Here is a 16,897-nt window from a genome sequence, read left to right as displayed (position 1 = left end):
CATGAGGAAAGGTTGAGTAGGTTGGGCCTCTACTCATTGGAATTCAGAAGGATGAGAGTTGATCTTATCGAAACGTATAAGATTATGAGGAGGCTTGACAAGGCGGATGCCGATAGGATGTTTCCACTGATGGGGGAGACTAGAACTTAGAGGGCATGATCTTAGAATAAGGGGCCACCCATTAGAACAGAGATGAGGAGAAATTTCTTAGGGTTGTAAATCTGTGGAATTCGCTGCCTCAGAGAGCTGTGGAAGCTGGGACATTGAATAAATGTAAGACAGAAATAGACAGTTTCTTAAACGATAAGGGAATAAGGGGTTATGGGGAGCGGGCGGGGAAGTGGAGCTGAGTCCATGATCGGATCAACCATGATCGTATTAGATGGCGGAGTAGGCTCGAGGGGCCGTATGGCCTGGTTCTTATGTTATGTTCTTATGTTTACTAATTAGCATTTTAATTATCTCAAATCTCAGGCTCGAGGGGCCGTATGGCCTACACCTGTTCCTATTTCTTATGTTCTTATGTTCAAAGGGTAATGGTTGATGGATGTTTTTGTGACTGGAAGGATATTTCCAGTGGGGTTCCGCAGGGCTCAGTACTGGGTCCCTTGCTTTTTGTGGTTATACATCAATGATCTAGATTTGAATATCGGGGGTATGATTAAGAAGATGACACTAAAATTGGCTGTGTGGTTGATAATAGGAAAGTCATGGACTGCAGGAGGATATCAATCTACTCGTCAGGTGGGCAGAACAGTGGCAAATGGAATTTAATTCAGAGAAGTTTGAGGTAATGCATTTGGGGAGAGCTAATAATGAAAGGGTATACACATTAAATGTTAGGCCACTTAGAAGTGTAGATGAACAAAATGACCTTGGAGTGCTTGCCCACAGATCCCTGAAAGTGTCAGACCAGGTGGATAAGAAGGCATACGGAATGCTTGCCTTTATTGGCCAAGGCACAGAATACAAGAGCAGGGAGGTTATGCTTAAATTGTATAATATACTGGCTAGGCCACAGCTGGAATTCTGCGGCAGTTCTGGTCGCCGTATTATAGGAAGGACGTGATTGCACTGGAGAGGGTATAAAGGAGATTTACGAGGTTGCTGCCTGGAATGGAGAATCTTAGCTATGAGGATAGATTGGAGAGGCTGGATTTGTTCTCCTTGGAACGGAGGAGGCTGAGGGGAGACCTTATTAAGGTGGATAACATTTTGAGCGACCTGGGTATAGTGGATAGTAAGGGCCTATTTCCCTTGATGGAGGGGTCAATTACAAGGAGGCATAGTTTTAAGGTGGTTGGTGGAAGGTTCAGAGGGGATTTGAGGAGAAGCTTCTTCACGCAGAGGGTTATGGTAGTCTGGAACACTCTGGCTGGAAAGGTGGTAATGGCAAATACCCTCACCACATTTAAAAGGTGCTTCGGATGGGCACTTGAGATGCTATAACCTGCAGGGTTACGGACCTAGAGCTGGTAAGTGGGATTCGACTGGATAACCTCTTGTTGGTTGGCGCAGATGCGATGATAAGTACTTCAGGGAATCTAATATGGCCAGAGTGATTTCCTTGACTAGTTTCGATCGCCTGGATGGGTCGGAGATTTTTATCCCCAATTGGCCTGGATTTTTATCTTTTTTTTGCCTTTCCCAAGAGATCGCGTGGCTCCGGGTGAAGTGGAGTGTAAAATGTTGCGATACATGGGGCGGACAGGTTGGGCCAGATTCTCTTTACCTGTCCGCCATTGTTTATTGTTCATAGGTTTATATGTAACCTTCAGGGCTGCTGACCGATGGCTGTGTGGCTCTGTCGGCCGGCACGGACACAATGGGCCGAAATGGCCTCCTGCCCTGTAAATTTCTATGTTTCTAATATATATATCCACCTAGTGGACAATTATCGTAATGCAGCCATTGTTGTAAATACAATAATGGCATCAGCTCCTGTGTTTAGAGCCATCTTGTAAAATCTGTGTGTTTGTGATGTAAAAATATACCACAGTAACAAGAAGTTATTAAGAGAACACATTGGTTGGAGGGAAGGAAAAAACAGATAATCAACCTCAAGAGCAAAGAAGAGTGGCCTCTTGCTATAAATCTGTGGTTCTAAGAATGATAAGCCAGAATAGAATGATGGAAATTTACAGCACTAATGGGGGCCATTTGGCCCATTTTGTATGTGGTGGCTGTGGAGCAATCCAAAATTAATCCCATTGCTTTGTGCTCTTTTCCCACCCCCATACCCCTGTATCTTTCATTGTTTCAAATGTTTATTTAATCTTCCTTTAAAAGAGACAATGGATTCTCAATTTTTTTGTTCTTTATTCGTTCAGGGGATGTGGGTGTCGCTGGTAAGGCCAGCATTTATTGTCCATCCCTAATTGCTCTTGAGAAGGGGGTGGTGAGCCACTTTCTTGAACCACTGCAGTCCAGATACTACTTTGTAGTGGTTTGCTGGGCCATTTCAGAGGGGAGTTAAGAGTCAACCATATTGCTATGGGTCTGGAGTCACATATAGGCCAGACCGGGTAAGGGCAGCAGATTTCCTTCCCTAAAGAGACACAACAATTCCTTGTGGTAAAGCATTTCATGCTATAGCAACTATATTCTCTTCGGTGACCATTTTTAATTTGATGATCACTCCTCACTAATTCCCCACACACAGAAAATAGCCCTTCCTTCATCACCTGATCAAAACCCTTCATAATAAAACACATCTTTTATTAAGTGACCTCTTAGCCTTCTCTGCTTTCTTGGAAATAGCCCTAGTATCTCCAGTGTTTGTTCAGAACTATATTTCTCATGCCTGGTCATCATCATCATCATAGGCAGTCCCTCGAAACAAGGATGACTTGCTTCCAGGCTGAGCACGGATGAGTTCACAGGTGTTTCAATAATAATCTGGATCCCGAACTACATCCTGAAGGGTAGAAGATGCCTGTGCGTGGATTTTTTTTTTAAACGTGCGGTGGCCGTTGCACCCCAGCCACCACACGGGCTTGACCGAGCTAGGTCTTGGTCCAGTGACGAGGATTAACCAAGACAACTGGAGACCACCTCTGCTGCACAGACCTAGTGCACACACAATCGCAGTGTGGGTTGACCTGTGCAGCCCCTGGACCCTCGCCTCTTCTGGGCTCCGAACTTTCGCCTCTCCTGGGCCCCGATCGCATCCCTCTATGAACTCTTGCCACTCCTGCTGTACCTGCCCACGCTGCAATCGGCCATCGCCCTCTTGCAGCAGCACGCGCTGCTCCCTGCAGTGGTATGCCACCGCACGTTGCTCTCTCTAATGGCCCTGGCCTGCTGATAGTCTTGCAGGCCGGGACTGCGCCGATTTAATGCTTCAATTGTCGAAGGATTGGTAGGTCCACTCCAGTTCTTTATATATAAAGATCATTTGGACTTGGACATGGGGAGCACAAAATAGAAATTTGCTGATGACATAACAAAAGTAGGGGTTTGACAAATAGCGAGGAGAACCATAAAGAACTTTAAGAGGCCATTGACTGGTTAGCAGAATGGGCTGCAGGTGCAATTTAGTGTGGAGAAGTGGGAGTTAATGAATTTTGGAAGCAAAATCAAAAAAAAAAGGCAAGAGTATAAACTCAATGGAAAGATGCTATACAGTGAGGAGGAACAGAGGACTCAATGGCTGGTATTCAGGTGAATATCATTGTACACTCTATGGCTTTTAATATCCTTTCTATAATGGGGTACTCAAAACTGTAGTACTATCATTACTACTTTGCTTTGTACTATATAACCCTGTTTATATATAAAAAAGATATTATCAATCATGTTTTATTTACATGCACTCGCACTTTTAAGGAATTGTATATTTGCATATACAAAGAGAGCCTCTGTTATAGCAGCTCAAAACTGGGCATCCATGAGGCCTTGTGGGCCATCGGCAGCAGCAGAATTGTGTGCATCACAATCTGCAATCTCATGGTCTGGCATATCCCACACTCTACCATTATCATCAAACCAGGGGACTAACCCTGGTTCAATGAGGAGGAGCAGCACCAGGCATACCTAAAAATGAGGTGCCAACCTGGTGAAACTGCAACACAGTGGCTGCATGCTAAACAGCAGAAGCAGCATGGTATAGACACAGCTAAGCGATCCCATAACCAACGCTCAGCATCCATTATTTGTTTAATTGTCCAGCACCACTGGATGTGCTGCCACATCCAGTGGTGCTGGACAATTAAACAAATAATGGGCGGAGGAAGCTCCATGAACATCCCCATCCTTAATGATGGCGGAGCTCAGCACATGAGTGCAAAAGACGAGGCTAAAGCGTTTGCAATCAACTTCAGTCTGAAGTGCCAAGTGGATGTTCCATCTTAGCCTTTCCCTGAGCTCCCGACCATCACAGATCCAGTTTTCAGCCAATTCAATTCACTCCACGTGATATCAAGAAACGGCTGAGCATACTGGATACAGCAAAGGCTATGAGCCCTGACAACATCCCAGCTGTAGTGCTGAAAAATTGTGCTCCAGAACTACCTACGCCTCTAGCCAAGCTGTTCCAGTATAGCTACAACACTGGGATCTACCCGACAATTGCCCAGGTATGTCCCGTCCACAAAAAGTAGGTCAGGTCCAATCCAGCCAATTGCCTTCCCATCATTCTACTCTCAATCATCAGTGAAGTGATGGAAGATGTCGTCGACGATGCTATTAAGTGATACTTACTCACCAATAACCTCCATCAATGCTCGGTTTGGTTTCCGCCAAGCCCACTTGGCTCCAGTCCTCATTACAGCCTTGGTCCAAACATGGACAAAAGAGCTGAATTCCAGAGGTGAAGTGAGTGAGACATCAAGGCAGCATTTGACTAGTATCAAGGAGCCCCAGTAAAATTGAAGTCAATGGGAATTGGGGGAAACACTCCTGGCTGCAATCATACCGAACCCAAAGGAAGATGGTTGTGGTTGTTGGAGGTCAATCATCTCTGCCCTGGGACATTGCTGCAGGAGTTCCTCAGGGCACTGTCCTAGGCCCAACCATCTTCAGCTACTTCATCAATGACCTTCCCTCCATCATAAGGGCAGCAGTGGGAATGTTCGCTGACGATTGCATAGTGTTCAGTTCCATTCGCAACTCAGATAATGAAGCAGTCTGTGCCCGCATGCAGCATGACCTGGACGACATTTAGGCTTGGGCTGAGAAGTGGCAAGTAACATTCATGCCAGGCAATGATTATCTCCAGTAAGGGACTGTCCAACCACCTCTGACATTCAACGGCATTACCATCATCAAATTGGCCACCATCAACATCCTGGCAAGTGTCATTCATGGGATCTAGGCGTCGCTGGCTTGGCCAGCATTTATTGCCCATCCCTAATTTTCTTTGGCCATTGACCAGAAACTTAACTGACTCCCCAAAGCCTTTCCACCATCTACAAGGCACAAGTCAAGAGAGAGATGGAATACTTTCCAACAACACTCAAGAAGCTCTACCATCCAGGACAAAGCAATCCATTTGATTGGCAACCCATCCACTACCTGAATCATTAAGTTCCTCCACCACTGGTGCACCATGTCCGCAGTGTGTACCATCTTCAAGATGCTCTGCAGCAATTACCAAGGCTTCTTTGTCAGCACCTCCCAAGCCCATGTCCTTTATCACCTAGGGACATTCCCCTCCCAAGTCATATACCACCATGACTTGGAATTAGATCGCCATTCCTTCATCGTTGCTGGGTCAAAATCCTGGAACTGGCTCCCTAGCAGTACTGTGAGAGCACCTTCACCACATGGAATGCAGCGGCTCAAGAAGACCTTGATGAGGGCAATTAGGAATGGGCAATAAATGCTGGTCTTGCCAGTGATGCCCACATTCCATGAATGATTATTAAAAAAAAAAAGAACCAGTGTAGTATTCATAACTGTAGAGGGCAGGAGGGGGGCAAACCCTCTTTACTGAACTGGTGCCAGAGGACATAAATATTGGTAATGAACCCAAAATGCTGCATGATAGAAAAGAAAAACGTTGTGTTACATACACAATTGTGAATACAGAACCCTTATACAGTGAGGTCATATTTAGAAATCCAATCAATTTGGGCTAAAAAAAAACGATGCTAAATTTTTGAAAAAGTAGCGCCAGGAGCTAATCATTTTGTCCTCCAACGATAAGCTAATCAGTTTTAGAATTCCAAGAGGGAAGTGGAGCACTAAATCAAGCGCGAACCACTTTTCTTAAAACGCTAAAGTCCGAGAGCGGGGCAGTAGCGGCAGAGCGCTAAACAATTTTGAGCACATTGGTAACGGCCTGAGAGGCTGCTTTCCTCATTTAAAGGGAAGGGCCAACGATGCTGCACAAGCTAGATGTTGGCAGTTCTGTTTTGCAAGGCGACCTGTGCAACTACCATTACAGCCCAAAACACACACTCAAAATGGAGGGCTTTGACATCTTCCACCAGTGAAACATGAAAAACTTTGTGCAGGCACCAGACTGGTGTAAATAAAGGTTGCACTAGCTGAAAACTATTCTCTTTAATTACCGCTCCCCAAGCGGCGAGATGAGGTCACAACGCCTCCTTTTGCCTTGCTGGCGCTGTCGGCATAAGGCAATACAGTAGGGGGCGAGAGTCAATTTTACATCCGGGGCGATAACTGGGCGCTGCGCACTTTGATGTCACGATCTGCGAGGCGCTAGAGGCCCAGGCGCTACAAGTTAGCGCCAGCGCTAAACTGGCACTGAAGTTCGTGGGCGTCGTTGCATTCGCCGCGTCCGGTTGCAAAGCCCTTAGTGCTCTGTTAGCTCCTCCCCCCCCCCCCCCCGACACTAACGGGAGGTGCTAACCTACCGAATTTCTAGTCCTTTGATTGAAGGAATCACGTCAGACAGGATTTCTTAAATTTAAGAGCCAGAGCCCTAATGAAAATCTTGCAGTCTAAATTTAGAAAGAAAATTAGACTTCCAACTAGTACCATAGCCAATGTGCATTCAGTCACTGAGTCTGGATCTTGGCCTGCCCAAGAAGCCTTGGACCTTGACTGCAAAGTTAGCCTCAAACTATTTCAGCCACCGTTCTCGAGTTCCATCTCTAACTGCCTTGAACTCTCATATAAGTTAACATATGGGTTGTACATCACTGAAAAGGTGCCACTCTGTAAATCCGTATGCACATTTTGTTGCTGCTTCCCTCCCTCTGTTGAGCCATCTTTCATCTCTTTCCACCTTTTACTTTAACAGTCCCTGTTTTTTTTAAAAACACTAACTGCTTACTGCGTCATGTCCCCACCTCACCCTATGGTGGTACTCCTACTGATCCCCTTTCCTCCTGCAATCACAAGCTTGGGTCTTTCCTGGATGAGCATACAGCCCTCCTGTGCTCGAATAAGGAACATGTACTGCACTGAACTGATTCTCAGCTTTAGATGAAGAATAAAGTTAAAAATAATAGATTTTTGGCTGAATAATACATTGTAAAGGTTGAATAAAAGTTGATAATGAAGTTAGGCATGATTGTGGATTTTATCTAGATATTGCCTGTATTTACTGTAAGTGCTTTTGCTTTTGTAGGATTGGATGAAGCGTCTGCAAGTATTTTGCAGTAACTTGAAGAAACCTCTGCCACCAACCTCTAACAAACGCCTTCGACAGGTAAAAGGAAAAAAGATTTTATATTGCCATTTACATGGCACAACAGGTTAATTTATGATGCATGGGACTCTACAAATAGGTACAGTCTGGATCATATTTTGATTAGAATATAATTGGCAAATAATGAGATGTTAAACTGTCCCATTAGTTTCATTGTTGGATATGCTGACTGCAAATTTATACACAAATGAAAATGGTTTACCCTATTTACTTAACCGAACAAACTACCATAGAAACTGATGGGAAGTTTGTCCTTTTACAATTAAAATAGCATAAACTATAACATACTTGTCAAGTTTTAGGTCTCGAAAACTTAATTGAACTCTGATTATTAGTAAGACTGGCGGCCCCTGTGATATTTAACACAGCTTCTGGAGGTAGTAGACTATGTTTCCTAGTTTGACCCACTGTGATAGATGTTTGCTGCTAGGGGCTATTGATACTATTGCTGTTGGCATCGATACAAGAAATATACCAGAATGAATCCCTCTTGCCTGCTATACTTTAGCAAGTGCTGCATGTCCATTAATGTATGCTTTCTGATGTGCTGCACCTCACAGGCTTACCTGAGTAAGTGAAGTATATTATGATAAATTGCATGGTCGAAATCAGACATACTGATTGCTAAACGACACACTTACGAATAGATTTTCAATGGCATACTCGTGAGTTGAGGATACTTTGTTTTATAACAATAGAAATGGTTGTGTAATGTACAATGCATTGAGTACAGCTGATTTGCAGTGACTGAATAAGTCAAGTTCCATTTTATTGCATGATTCTGTGGATCAATATTGTCCAATTTTTCATGAAATCAAGTGGCCTTAATTATTTATGTTCCTTCACCTGTGTACACAAATATAACTCTTCACTTTTTAAAGCCAAAGGTATGTAGTGAGATGTGCACAGCAACTTGTATAGTTTAGAGGTTAGATATTTGGAGTGTAGGAGTAATGGGGAGAGGCAGTTTTGGATTTAGTAGTTGATATGGAGATGCTGGCCTTTGATAGCATTTAGGTGGTTTGGGGTATGGTAATACATCAGGGAAGCAAGTTGGCTTTGGTAGCAGTTGAGAGTCAATTGAATAGACAAATCATTTACAGCACAGGTGGAGGCTTTTTGAAAGGGCAATCTAAAACTAATCCCACTGTACAGTACTCACCTTGTATTTTCCTCTGCCAGTAGTTGATTCAAATATTTTCCCTCAAAATATGCGATAATCTCTTACTCAAACATTCCCTATGGCAAAGAATTCCAACAACCATCTGTAAAGAAATTTTTCCAAAACTCTTTCCTCACTCTTAGTGACTGTTTTAATTTAATGACCCTTTGTCTCCATATTCTTAACTCTTCACAGTTTAAAAATCTTGTTAAATCTACTTTTAGTCTTCACTGCTCCAGTGGAAATGTTCCAAAAGCTCAAGTTTCGCCACATAATTGTAATTTCACATTCCTGGCATCATCCTGTTTATTTAGTCATGATGCTTCGGCCAGCTGGTCTTTTGCTGCCCGTCAATTTTGTACGTTCATAAGGTGTTGGGGTATCAAAAGTTGCTGTAGGTCAGCAAGGATAGAGGTGATTGGTGAAAAAGGTGAATTTGAGCAGTGGATTTTTGCATGAGTTTTGTGGATGTTGGGCACAAAGCATTGGAATAGTCGAGTCTGGAGGTGACAAAAAGGCATGAGTGAGATTTTCAGCAACAGTTCGGCTAAGGCAGGGAGGAGGAGAGCAATGTTGGAGGTAGAAGTCGGCGATCTTTGTGATGGAGCGGACATGGGGTTGGAAGCTCAGCTCGAGATCAAATGAGACACCAAGGTTACGAATGTTCTAGTTCAACTTGAGAGGGTGGGCAGGAAGGGAGATGGAACCGGTGCCAAGAAAACAGAGTTTGTGGTGGGGGCCAAAGATGATAGATAGCTTTAGTCTTCCCAATGTTTAACTGGAGAAATTTGTAATTCATCCAAGACTGAAACACAAGGGAAGGAAATGAGGGAGAAATGCAGCCAGTGTATGAGTGTGTGTGGTGAAATTCCATCCCCAAAAGGGTACAATTCCTGGACTGCTACATAATTAAAACCACATCACATTTTTATCAGTCCCTTTAAGTTAATGACCCTGATTTTACATGATCTCATTTATTTTAAACAGTCTCTTTTTTTAAAAAAAAACCTTTAAAATTATATAAAAACCTACATACAATATAATCTAGCTGTTCAATTAATTTATTTGATTTCAAATTCTATATCCATTTATTTATTATATTCCTAACTAACCCAATGATATACCACTAGAATAATACATTCTGTATTATTATAAATATTCCTTTATTTACAAAATAGCGTAGCTCCTACTCAGCGTGAGAGGAGGAGAGCAATAAAAGATCAATTTGCCTCTAAGCATTAGTTATAAAAAAAACTCTTGCTGGTGCAGCACAATTGGTTATATCACACTTGTTAGTTTTGCTACAGAAATAGTGAAATTTTCAAAAATTATTGGTCATAGTATGTGATTAAGCTACACCATAAAAGTAATCGGTTGATGTAATTAAATCCTTTGACTATGTTGTCATGTGAAATGTTCTATCATGTAATAAAAGTAATGTGTTTTTCTTCCTCAGGTCAGTAGTCTGGTGTTGTATGTGGAAGAAGCTCACAAACTCCCAGTGAAATATTTCACACACCCTTACTGCAACATCTACCTAAACAGTGTTCAAGTAGCAAAAACTCATGCCAGGGAAGGGCAGAATCCTGTATGGACAGAAGAATTCATTTTTGAGTGAGTCCTTCTTTCAGAATAAAACCTCTTCAATAATATTTTATGAAACTTGCAATGATTTCGTGCCTAATCTTGTGTCTTGGAAATGTTTGAAGGCTTTCAAAGATAATTACTTTGAAGTGCAATGACTATAGGAAAATGTGGCAGCCAATTTTACTGGTTTTAATTGAGAAGAATGTTTCTCGGCACCAAGAGCCCCCTGCTTCTCTCGACATCGTAATCTGGGATTATTTACTTCCGCCTGAAATACACAGGACTTAACATTAATGTCTCTTCAGAAGGATAGCAATAAAGATAATGCACCATTGCCTCTGTATTACACTGCAGTGTCAGTCCAGATTAAGTGCTCAAGTCTAAGAGTGAGGCTACAACTTAAAGGGAGGGAATTTCAACTGCTGGCCACAAGTTTCTTCTTTGTAAATCAGATGACTGATGGGGACCTTGTGCACCCATTTGCCCTGAATCAACTTTCAGGCAGTCCTAAATACATTCTACAAACCCCTTCCCATGTTGTATTATCTCGGTTTACTTTAGGGTATTTAAAGTTCCACATTATTACAACTCTGTTGCTGCAACAGACCTCTGTAAATTGCTTGCAAATCTCATCCTCCTACTTTCAATATGTTAAATGATTGATTTATATTTTATATTTGTTCCTGGGATGTGGGCGTCGCTGGCAAGGCCAGAATTTATTGCCCATCCCTAATTGTCCTTCAGAAGGTGGTGGTGAGCCGCCTCCTTGAACCGCTGCAGTTCACGTGGTGAAGGTACTCCCATAGTGCTGTAAGGGAGAGTTCCAGGATTTTGACCAAGCGACAATTAAGGAACAGCGATATATTTCCAAGTAAGGTGGGTGTGTGACTTGGAGGTGATGGTGTTACCATGCGCCTGCTGCCCTTGTCCTTCTAGGTGGTAGAGGTCGCAGGTTTGGGAGGTGCTGCCAAAGAAACCTTGGCGAGTTGCTTATAGATTGTACACACTGCAGTTATATAGATGGTACACACTGCAGTGACACTGCGTCTGTCGTGGAGGGAGTGAATATTTAAGTGGGAATGGATGGGGTGCCAATCAAGCGAGCCCTGGATAGTGTCAAGCTTCTTAAGTTGTTGGAGCTGCACTCATCCAGGCAAGTAGAAAGTATTCCATCACGCTCCTCACTTGTGCCTTGTAGATGGCAGGTAGGCCTTGGGGAATCAGGAGGTGAGACACTCGCTGCAGAATACCCAGCCTCTGACCTGCTCTTGTAGCCACAGTATTTATGTGGCTGGTCCAGTTAAGTTTCAGGTCAGTGGTGTCCCCCAGGATGTTGATGGTGGGGGATTTGACAATAGTAATGCCATTGAATGTCAAGGAGCGATGGTTAAATACTCTCCCAAATAATTAAGTTAAGTGTTTATTTTATAACTAAATCAAATGTTTCATTTATTATATAATAAATTTTAAGTTTAATGTTTAACCTGATCTAGAGGGATAAAATTTTAATTAACTAAATCGAGAATACTAACATTAAAGGTTCTGAATTTTCATTAAATTAAAATCTGATGTAAATATTAAATAAGAGTTCAGGACATAATAAAATAAAGAAGCTAATAAGCTACAAATTAATCTGAAATCAAGCTAAATCCAAATATCTAAATATAACCTAGCTCTCAAGTAATTGTAGAACTAAAATAATTAAATAAATAAAAACTAGAAATAGCAGTACACATTGTGTCAGGACTGTAATTTGTGGGAGTTTGTAGAGAGCAGAATAGAAGGATTGTATTCATAGGCGATTTGATAATTAAGGGGATAGATAGCAATTAAGAAAGCAAATGGTATGTTGGCCTGTATTACAAGAAGATTTGAGTCTAAGAGTAAAGACAGCTTCCTGCGATTCTACAGGGCCCTGGTGAGACCACACCTGGAGTATTGTGTACAGTTTTGGACTCCTTACCCAAGGAAGGATATACTTGCCATAGAGGGAGTGCAACAAAGGTTCACCAGACTGATTCCTGGAATGGGGGATTATTCTATGAGGAGAGATTAAGTAGAGTAGGCCTAAATTCTCTCGAGTTTAGAAGAATGAGAGGTGATCTCGTTAAAACATACAAAACTCTTAGAGCTTGACTGGGTAGTTGCAGGAAGGATGTTTCCTCTGGCTGGGGAGTCTAGAGCCAGAGGTCACCGTCTCAGAACCAGGGGTTGGCCATTTAGGACTGAGATGAGAAGAAATTTCTTCACTCAGGTGGTGACTCTTTGGAATTCTCTATCCCAGAAGACTGTGGAGGCTCAATTGTTGAGTATATTCAAGACAGATCGATAGATTTGGGGATATTAAGAGATATGGGGAGAGTGCAGGAAAGTGGAGTTAAGATAAAAGATCAGCCATGGTGTTATTGAATGGTGGAGCAGGCTCGCGGGGCCGAATGGCCAACTCCTGCTCCTATTTCTTCTTTTAGTCACGACTGTAGAGGACACAGAGTCCAGAAGGGTCTGCTGCCTACCTAGTGCAAAGGTAAAAAATATCTCTCAGCAACTGGAAAGGGAGAGGGAAGATCCAGTTTTCATGGTCCATGTTGGGACCAGTGACATAGGGAAGAAGAGGGAGGAGATCCCGCTAAGGGAATATCAGAAGTTAGGAACCAAGGGCTAGAAATTTGGTTAGAAACATAGAAAATAGGTGCAGGAGTAGGCCATTCAGCCCTTTGAGCCTGCACCACCATTCAATAAGATCATGGCTGATCATTCACCTCAGTACCCCTTTCCTGCTTTCTCTCCATACCCCTTTAGCCGTAAGGGCCATATCTAACTCCCTCTTGAATATATCCAACGAACTGGCATCAACAACTCTCTGCGGAAGAGAATTCCACAGGCTACCAACTCTCAGAGAAGAAGTTTTTCCTCATCTCAGTCCTTAAATGGCTTACCCCTTATCCTTAGACTGTGACTCCTGGTTCTGGACGACTCCTGGTTCTGGACTTCCCCAACATCGGGAACATTCTTCCTGCATCTAACTTGTCCAGTCCCTTCAGAATTTTATATGTTTCTATGAGATCCCCTCTTATTCATCTAAACTCCAGTGAATAAAGGCCCAGTCGATCCAGTCTCTCCTCATGTGTCAGTCCTGCCATCCCGGGAATCAGTCTGGTGAACCTTTGCTGCACTCCCTCAATAGCAAGAACGTCTTTCCTCAGATTAGGAGACCAAAACTGAACACAATATTCCAGGTGAGGCCTCACCAAGGCCCTGTACAACTGCAGCAAGACCTCCCTGCTCCTATACTCAAATCCCCTAGCTAAGAAGGCCAACATACCCTTTGCCATCTTCACCGCCTGCTGTACTTGCATGCCAACTTTCAATGACTGATGTACCATGACACCCAGGTCTCGTGGCACCTCCCCTTTTCCTAATATGCCGCCATTCAGATAATCTGCCTTCATGTTTTTGCCACCAAAGTGGATAACCTCACATTTATCCACATTAAACTGCATCTGCCATGCATTTGCCCACTCACCTAACCTGTCCAAGTCACCCTGCATCTTCCTCACAACTCACACCGCCACCCAGCTTAGTGTCGTCTGCAAATTTGGAGATATTACACTTAATTCCTTCATCTAAATCATTGATGTATATTGTAAATAGCTGGGGTCTCAGCACTGAGCCCTGCGGCACCCCACTCGTCACTGCCTGCCATTCTGAAAAGGACCTGTTTATCCCGACTCTCTGCTTCCTGTCTGCCAACCAGTTCTCTATCCAAGTCAATACATTGTCCCCAATACCATGTGCTTTAATTTTGCACACCAATCTCTTGTGTGGGACCTTGTCAAAAGCCTTTTGAAAGTCCAAATACACCACATCCACTGGTTCTCCCTTGTCCACCCTACTAGTTACATCCTCAAAAAAAAAAATTCTAGAAGATTTGTCGAGCATGATTTCCCTTTCATAAATCCATGCTGACTTGGACCGATCCTGTCACAGGGACTTTAAACTAGTAAGAAGGGGGCAGAGATCTGGTGGAATTAATTTAAGTCTGACGAGAAAGGAAATGGGAGATGAGAGTAAAGGTTGGACCAAGTTAAGGAGCCATAAAGGATTTTCATTCTTTTTTTTATAACTGTGTTTGTTCCCTGAGAACATGGTATTGGGGGTAATGTATTGATGTGGATAGAGAAAATGAAGTGAAAGGAACAACTACTAAATACTAATTAAACTGTGTCTGTCCAGCAATGTAAACAGCATCCAAAATAAAACTGAACTAGATGTAGTAGGAGTAACTGAAACATGGATACATAACTGGCAACCAAATATTGCAGGTTATAACATAATCAGAAAGGATAGGGAAGGAAGAAAGAGGTGGGCTCGCTCTACTAATTAGAGATAACAATGGCAGTAGAAAAAAGGGACATAACTTATAGAAGATTAGAAACAGAATCCATATGGATTGAATTAAGGGATCGATCTCACTAATGGGGGGTATACAACAGACCACTTAATGGGCTCAATTTTCCCCAAAGCATTTTTTTTTTTTGAGTACTTGAAGAGTTACACCTGATTTTTTTTTTTGTGGCCCAACTACGCCAAAAAAAATGGTGTAAGTTTCCCCTTAATATCTCTCCATTTTGTCGTGGCCTAACCGAGGGGGATAGAGCCTTGATCTGCGCCAAAAAGATCGGGGTGCCATGGTAACCTGAGAGTTCTGCCTGCTGGTGAGTTCTGAGAGTTCTCCTGCTTGCGTTCTGTGACTTCTGCCTGCCTGCCAGTGCGATTTCTGAGTTCTCCTGCCCCTAGCCAAGTGGCCTCCTCCCTCCCGGTCAAAGGCTTCCCCCTCATCCCCTCTCTTCTCTTCCTCCCCTCCACCCTCTCTCTTACCATTCCTGCTGCTGCTGTCCGGGCATTTATTGCACTTCACTGTGCCGATTTCCTTACCTGCGCCGATTTCTTTAACTCTCCACAAGGGTTTTCTCAAGTGGCCACATACGCTGGCCTAAGTAGAAATCGAGTAACTATTAGCTGGCCAATGTTGCCTAAATGGCCAGAACTGGCGTAGGTGGCTGGTAATGTCCCCTTTTGAGAAAAAAAACAAACCTAAATAAAACATAACTAAGTGAGTTACGCTAGTGCAAATTGATTGGGGAAACTGGGGATTTTTAAGTTCGGCCAGAAAAAGCAGCCTACTCCCAAAAACAACTGAGTAACTCCTGGGGAAAATTGGGCCCAATAGTAAAAAGGAGGTGGAGGAAGAAATGTGTAAGCGCCACGGTCAACAGAGGCAGGGTCTCTGCTGCCACCGTTGGCCGGGAGGACGAGAAGAAGCTGAAGAAGCAGGCAAAAAAACGAACTGAGTGGCGTACAAGCCGACGCAGGACACACCCCGCTGTGGGGTGCAGGAAATACTTAAAATGAGTAAAGGACATAGAATCATAACCACAGAAGCTTTTAACTACTCACAAATGAACTGGCAAGAAGAGGCAGCAAAAGGTGTCCAAAAAATGGCATTGTTACAGTCTGTGCAGGACCAATGTTCCCCCTATATTTTGGGGTACGTGGCTCCTTTAAGGGGCTGCATGGCCCATTCACCAAATTTAACTTTGAAAAAGCCGGTTCTGGACTGCAGGGGACCAGCAGAGAGCTGCGCAGCTTAGAGGGAATGTTATGCAGGATTCCTTTCTTACCCAGTACCTGTGTGAAAAAAATCCAACGAGAGGGAGCACTGCTGGATCTAATAATGGGAAATTAACCAGAACCGATAAGAGAATTCAGTGGAGGGGAACATCTAGCTAATAGCAATCACAACATAAGGTTTAAGATAAATATTGTGAAGGACCTAATAAGTCAAGACCTAAGTAATAAATTGGGGGGGAAAGCTGATTTTAAGGTGATGAGAATTCAACTCTGGAAAATAAACTGGAAACATTTACTGACAAATAGAAAAGTGGGAAACATTTAAAATGGTGATCAGTAGAGACCAGGAGAAATATATCCCACTAAAAGGCAAGAACAAACTAGCCAGTGATGACACACCATGGATAACTAACGAAATAAGCGCAAAATTGAAACTAAAGGAAAAGGTAATCTCTGGACAACAAAGGAGAGGATGACAACGGGAATACCAAAAGGTTAGGAAACTTAACTGGACCAGCTACATAAATACTGTGGGGCCGAAATTCACGGTCCCCAAAGGGACGGCTACCGCGAGGTTTGGCCGGCTGGGTACTTTCCCTCCCCAAGCCATATTCAGCTTGTTGGGGGGGGGGTTGAGCAGTTCTCACTTCCATCGAAAACGGCGGGGTGAAGCCGCTGTAAAGGTAAATTTCCAGCATTGAGATCTGCAGCTTGTGGGCCGCTAAAAAGCGGCCAGGACAGGGATTTTCAGCTCCAAAAAGGTAGGAGTTCTTCAGGCAGTGCTCCCGCGAGGTATTCGAATGCAACAGCGCCTGAGTGTTGCCGCGTTTGGTAGGAAAATAGTTTTACTTTAGTGTTTTTATTTCAGATTGCATCAACTGCAGTATTTGTTTTCA

The 16,897-nt window shown here is 43.2% G+C and overlaps 1 protein-coding gene across 3 annotated transcripts in view; it reads left to right on the top strand.

Moving 5' to 3' along the window:
* The window catches only part of LOC139267267 (ras GTPase-activating protein 1-like), a 237,031-nt gene that overhangs the window by 147,836 nt on the left and 72,298 nt on the right, over nt 1-16,897 (top strand). For all 3 annotated transcript variants that reach the window (XM_070885318.1, XM_070885309.1, XM_070885326.1), the window contains exons 13-14: nt 7,541-7,621; nt 10,240-10,397. In XM_070885318.1, the coding sequence (XP_070741419.1) occupies nt 7,541-7,621; nt 10,240-10,397 (239 nt within the window). The remainder of the gene's footprint in view (nt 1-7,540; nt 7,622-10,239; nt 10,398-16,897) is intronic.

This window comes from Pristiophorus japonicus, chromosome 1, assembly GCF_044704955.1.
Source record: "Pristiophorus japonicus isolate sPriJap1 chromosome 1, sPriJap1.hap1, whole genome shotgun sequence".
In the NCBI taxonomy this organism is placed as follows: Eukaryota; Metazoa; Chordata; class Chondrichthyes; family Pristiophoridae; genus Pristiophorus; species Pristiophorus japonicus.
The sequence above is the reverse complement of the archived record's forward strand: the minus strand, read 5'-3'. Positions and strand labels throughout refer to the sequence as shown.